General features: G+C 35.0%; 1 protein-coding gene across 1 annotated transcript in view; it reads right to left on the reverse strand.

Moving 5' to 3' along the window:
- Positions 1-526: 526 nt before the first annotated feature.
- The window catches only part of LOC107679704 (two pore calcium channel protein 2-like), a 20118-nt gene continuing 16070 nt past the window's right edge, over positions 527-4574 (reverse strand). Inside the window, exon 21 of the mRNA XM_016475333.1 lies at positions 527-866. Coding sequence (XP_016330819.1) covers positions 788-866 — 79 coding nt within the window. The 3' untranslated portion in view covers positions 527-787. The remainder of the gene's footprint in view (positions 867-4574) is intronic.

Here is a 4574-nt window from a genome sequence, read left to right on the forward strand (position 1 = left end):
GTTTGATTGTAACAGGCTTAAAAAAATAAATACAAATATGGATTTTGTAAAATGCACAACGGAAATGTGTTTTTGATTTTTTTCACAAAAACAAAGACTTTCAAACTCAAAGAATGAAATTCTTCCAGACATAGGGTAAATCAAAAACGGTGGTATTGATACTGTATCATAAACACTACTGTAATTTACAGGTTTTCTTGAGCATTAAACAAGGACTCTGGGACTCCAGCAGCAGGAGTGATTTGAGCTAAAGCCTATTTATGAATTGAAGTTCCTCCAAACATTAACTTAACGCTCTGTTAAAAACACATACATCCTTTCCCAGGCCGACCTGAAACTACACAGATCCTATAATGGGAAACAGGCCCTCCAAAATGGATGGATATGTAAACATGAGGCTCACACAGACGTGATGGAGTCCTGGAGGATTCTGGGTGTTTTGGTGTAATTATGCATTAAAGGCGTCCCGTGAGGTGGAGGTGAGGGGGGCAAGCTTAGGGTCACCAGGAGAGGTGCAGATGAGGATTTGAGCTAAAGCCTATTTATGAATTGAAGTTCCTCCAAACATTAACTCTGTGACGCTCTGTTAAAAACACATACATCCTTTCCCAGGCCGACCTGAAGCTACACAGATCCTATAATGGGAAACAGGCCCTCCAAAATGGATGGATATGTAAACATGAGGCTCACACAGACGTGATGGAGTCCTGGAGGATTCTGGGTGTTTTGGTGTAATTATGCATTAAAGGCGTCCCGTGAGGTGGAGGTGAGGGGGGCAAGCTTAGGGTCACCAGGAGAGGTGCAGATGAGGATGTTGTTGTAGTTGAGCTAGTAGCTCTTCTTCTGTCGGCTCTTGAACATGTTCTCTGAAGATGGAGGAAGGGCAAAAGAACAGAAAAAAAAATCCGATATTTAAACAACCAAACTACAATTTCTCTCTCAGTTAAAGGTACAGTTCACCCAAAATGAAATTCTGTCAGTCTGTAAGGGTTTATTTCTTCGTGATCGTTGGTAGCCAATCAGTTGACAGCAGCTATTGATTTCCATAGTATTTTCATTTATTTATTTATTTTTTTGACTATGGAAGTCAATCAACTGTTTAGTTACTAACATTCTTCTTCTGGCTTGTTTATAATTAAAAGTACTGCATAATCATAAAGTTCCCTGTGGGCTACCCCTTCACATGAAGGAAAGACTAATAACATTATTTAATACATTCAGTACAAAGATTTTACTAGTTTCAGCATAATAATATTTTATTGGCTTTCATTAAACACGTTATTATCAAATCAGCAAAATCCCATATCTGTAACCCAAATATGTATTTACAAATTGGTTCATAAATACATTTTAATAAATATTTACTTAATAAAACGTGTATTTTAATATTGGAAAAACAGGATAACTGCAAGTCTAAGTCATTGAATGTGTACCACAACCTATTTAATTGAGTAAAATATTTTGAAATTTCATTATTTATTTTGAGATTGTATGGGTTTGTTCTGTATTGACAGTGTTCTGTATAGATTATTATTATTATTTTGTGTGGGTTTTAATAAAAAGTCTATAATTTGACTTTAAAAATTCTGCAGATACCCTGATTGATTTTTTTTTTTTGCCCTATCGCTCACCCCTAGTTTGGCACATGATTAGGGATATGCCGGTATCAAATTTTCATGTTGCGATTAATTGCTAATGCTTTTATCACGGTATACGGTATTATCGCGATATTGAAATTTAGTTTTAAAAAAGTGCTCTCATAATACAGTATAACAGGTTTAATAACTTTTCTAATAACAAACTTGACAGTTTTTGAGAGATTCACCCATAAAGATTTCTGTAAAATATACAGTAAAATCTAACATAAATAAAAGCACTGAACAAACATAATGGCACAGTCAAAAATATAGAATCTACAAATCAATAAAAACACAGCTAAAAGTATTTAAACAGTAATGAGTTATGTCCCTTTGTTTCCATGATTTTTAAAACAATCTATAGATTGTTTTGTTGTTTGATTGTAACAGGCTTAAAAAAATAAATACAAATATGGATTTTGTAAAATGCACAACGGAAATGTGTTTTTGATTTTTTTCACAAAAACAAAGACTTTCAAACTCAAAGAATGAAATTCTTCCAGACATAGGGTAAATCAAAAACGGTGGTATTGATACTGTATCATAAACACTACTGTAATTTACAGGTTTTCTTGAGCATTAAACAGGGACTCTGGGACTCCAGCAGCAGGAGTGATTTGAGCTAAAGCCTATTTATGAATTGAAGTTCCTCCAAACATTAACTCTGTGACGCTCTGTTAAAAACACATATAGCGCCATCTGCTGTCAGAGAGTGAAAGTGCGCTTTCATCCGGAGAATCTTTCACATGTTCCGCCATGTGCTTCTCGTCCACGCTTATTTACATCAGAGTGCGCACGCGTTTTTCAGGCAGCATACAGCGGTGTTGTGCATTTTGACCAGTTGATGGGAAAAGTATTCTTAAAATGTATTCAAAATTCTGAATAATTTGTTATATATAATTATTCACGGTATTTAGAAGTGCCCACGATAACAATATTGTGCATATTCATTACCGTGATATATCGCATTACCGAATACCGGCACAAGTCTACACATGATTGTATAGGAACATCATTCCAGGACCAACAAAGGATGCTGATCCAGGCAAATGACAGAAATAAATAAATAGCAGAAATACTATATACTGTATATAAGGAAATGAAGATTTGTACTCGATCTTAAGGAGTGATAAACAGCAGGATAAACCACACCACATTCCACTAAATTAAATCATTACCCTTCCTTAATCAGAGAGGAATGTGAGGGAAAGCTGTGAGGAAAGAGCAGAACGCAGCCTGAAATACTGGGCAGAGGAGCCTCGGGCAAATTCTGTCAAGTATCGGAGCTAAGGTGTACTCATAAATCATAAATCACATAAAAGACATCACATTATATAACGAAATAAAACTATAAATCACTGACAGGCTATAGGACTGCAAAAAATAAATGCTTAATAAATGTTTTTGTATTAACTTTTTTACCATTCATTTATGCTTCCATTTTTCTACAAAAATATTTTTTTTCTTTTCACATCACTTAATACGGCTAATGTGTACTGACTATTGACAAAACAAGCATTCACTTCAATGAGTTACTGAATTATGAATTCAAAAGTTAACACTTTAGTATAGGGACCAATTCTCACTATTAACTAGTTGCTTATTAGCATGCCTATTAATAACATATTGGCTACTTATTAGTACTTATAAAGCACATATTCTACATCCCTAATCCTACCCAATACCTAAACTTAAAGGGGTCATCAGATGTGACGTGCACTTTTACAAGTTGTTTGAACTGAAATGTGTGTTGGCTGTGTGTCTACACAACCACCCTATAATGATAAAGATCCACCCAGTGTTTTTTTTTTATCTCGTTAAATCATTTCCCCTTTCTCATATCAAGCCATTCTCAGATGCCTGTCTGTGTGACCTCACACAGACCCAGGCCCCTCCCACGATTGTTGATTGACACTAGCGTTTTACCTTAGACCCGCCCTGAGTGAGCTGTCAACAGTCCGCCATTGTTTCGCCGCCGGAGCAGATGTAGACAAGAATGACTCCTAAGTAGGGATGTTCATTTTAACCGGTTAACCGTTAACCGACCGTAAGAATTTTTGACCAATTAATACAATCAGTTCAACGGTTTAAAAAGTAATTTACTTTTCTTTTTTTTTTCTCTGTAATTTGTCAAAATATTTCAAAAGGTTTGCTGCATGGTTAAAATACGTAAAAATTGTGTTTTTTTAGAAAAAAAAAAAACTTAAGTCGTATATAAGACACATTTTATTTCATTCAGAAATAGACCTAATGCCGATGCGAAATGTTTACAAACATTATAATAAACACTGTAAACATAGTTAGGCTATTTTAGTTCCCCTCACTCCACAACAAATCCTTTCAATTAACAGTATTTAGAAAAGAACAAGAATTAAAAATATAAGAAGCTATAGCAATATAAACGACAAGCCAAAACGAATTCATTTAGGCTAAAACGAAACTGAAACCAACGTTGGGTCTCTCATTTGACACCAAATCAAATGTTTCTGTATTCGCGATGTATTTGAATGCCAAAATATTATTTATTATGTAGCCTACTACACTGGCGTTCCAATATCCACGTAAAACAAAATGGTTTGCATAACATCACGGCGGTACGGTGATAACACTTAATGGCACAGATTTTACTACCTACATATTTAAACTGAGCAGTCTGTTTTTTTTTCCATATGTTTGACTGACTGTATTTTATTATGATAAAGAACAGGCTGCATTGTCAAGGTAGCAAAGCTTAACTGTGTGCACGCATGCGGCGCCTGCGCAATCACTTGAATATTTTTCCGTCTAACAGTGGAAGCAACTATCCTTTTAGTCATAAAGATAATCGGAATTGTAAAAGGTTTGCTTTTATTTGTGTACATTCTAGGGATATGCTGGTATCAAATTTTCATGTTGCGATTAATTGCTAATGCTTTTATCACGGTATACGGTATTATC

Source organism: Sinocyclocheilus anshuiensis, unplaced genomic scaffold (genome assembly GCF_001515605.1).
Source record: "Sinocyclocheilus anshuiensis isolate Anshui unplaced genomic scaffold, SAMN03320099.WGS_v1.1 scaffold224, whole genome shotgun sequence".
Classification (NCBI taxonomy): Eukaryota; Metazoa; Chordata; class Actinopteri; order Cypriniformes; family Cyprinidae; genus Sinocyclocheilus; species Sinocyclocheilus anshuiensis.